The sequence below is a fragment of the Limulus polyphemus genome, unplaced genomic scaffold (assembly GCF_000517525.1).
Source record: "Limulus polyphemus unplaced genomic scaffold, Limulus_polyphemus-2.1.2 Scaffold10726, whole genome shotgun sequence".
NCBI lineage: Eukaryota > Metazoa > Arthropoda > Merostomata > Xiphosura > Limulidae > Limulus > Limulus polyphemus.
The window spans coordinates 13,913-15,501 of NW_013676336.1; the positions used below are offsets into that span (position 1 = coordinate 13,913).

Below are 1,589 nucleotides of genomic sequence, written 5' to 3' on the forward strand. Positions count from 1 at the left end.
CATGCTTTCTTTCAAATATATCACTTCAAAATTGCAGATAGCTCTTGGATAGTTATGCACAAATTTTAGAAAAACTGAATTTTTTTTACTGATTGTATTTGATTTGTTAATTACTGTAAATGATGTGTGTAGTTTATAACTTTATCAGCTACCAAACTGAGTCTTGAAATTGGAAATGAATGTGGTTTTTTACAGTGAATTAGTGAGTTATTATTGCTTGTTTTACAGGTTCGGACCTGATCTCCAAACTTTTGCGGATGCAGCTGCTTGAAGATGATGATGAAGTAGTGTACACAGCAGATGACCAGGAAGTTAACAAAAAGGAGGCTGATGGCCGTCCAGCGTGGATGCGTACTCTCTACAACTCTGCCTGTACTTGGCTGCGATTAGTACCTCAGAGCCTCCAGACTCTTAGACGTACAGTCGAAAATATCAAAGACCCATTGTATCGATACTTTGAGAGAGAAGTACGTACAATATTCTAAAGTTTTTTTAATAATTGATAGATTACATCATACTTGAAAAATTTGAGAATTTGTATTCAGGTAAACAGTAAAATCAAAATTTAATAATTTCAATCAAAGATGACTTATAACTGGCATTAGCTAGGAGATATTTATGCAATTTTCAATTTTTTTAACAAAAGATACCACTGAACCTATTTTTGTTGGTATAAATATTGTGAAGTACATGTTGTTTACAATGTTCAGTTTTAAGCATGTCTTCAAATAAGCTTTTAAACCTAGAAACATAGAGTTCCAATTTGTATCTTATACTTTGTATAAAGGATACTAGGTGGTGTAGACATAGTAGTTTTGGCTTCTTTTTCTTTTTCTGGAGTGGGACGATGTTTAGGATTCTTTACTGAGACTGCCTTCAAGTCGAAGAAGGCCTCAGTATAAAACTTAAAATGTTGTTCCACTTTATAAACGAGTAGCAACAATCAGTTAGACCAAAAACTCTAAAATATCCATTTGATGCTGTTAACTTGTATGATAGTCCAAACAGATGCTCCATTGAAAGTTTGTTGTCTGCCAGGTTAATGCAGGAGCGAGATTACTCCAAGTTGTACGTAGGGATCTGGAGGATGTAATTCTCATCTGTAAGGGAGAGAAAAAACAAACCAATTATCATCGCAACATCCTTAGTGAACTAGCAAAAGGTATTTTCCTTCAAATATAACCTTAAAAGACATTTATTATTCTAGTTCAACTTTAGCAATAAATAGTCTTAGCTATTTATTTCACAACCTTCATTCTTAGAATTGAAGTATTTACATGGCAGAATTCTACAGGACAAGTTAAATTCAAGAAGCTGAAGAGAAATATGTAGATTTTCCTTGAGAGCAGTTCTTATTAATTTATGTGAGCTTGTTAGAATTTTGTTGAATTCCGTAATCAAACTGATACTTAACTGGATTTAAAAAAGAAGTAAGGAGGACCACCAAAATCAGTGACTAAAAGTTTTTATGTTTCTTATGATTATAAATATACACCTAAAAAAAGTTAAGCACCCCCGAATATTTTTCAGGATTGCTTATTGAAAATAAGGTTTAATTTTCATGATGTTGAGCAATGTTCATAATTTCA

The 1,589-nt window shown here is 32.5% G+C and overlaps 1 protein-coding gene across 1 annotated transcript in view; it reads left to right on the plus strand.

Moving 5' to 3' along the window:
- Positions 1-1,589, plus strand: part of LOC106476495 (dynein heavy chain, cytoplasmic-like) — a 16,753-nt gene that overhangs the window by 13,300 nt on the left and 1,864 nt on the right. The window contains exons 13-14 of the mRNA XM_022380350.1: positions 229-467; positions 1,039-1,162. Of these exons, the coding sequence (XP_022236058.1) occupies positions 229-467; positions 1,039-1,162 (363 nt within the window). The remainder of the gene's footprint in view (positions 1-228; positions 468-1,038; positions 1,163-1,589) is intronic.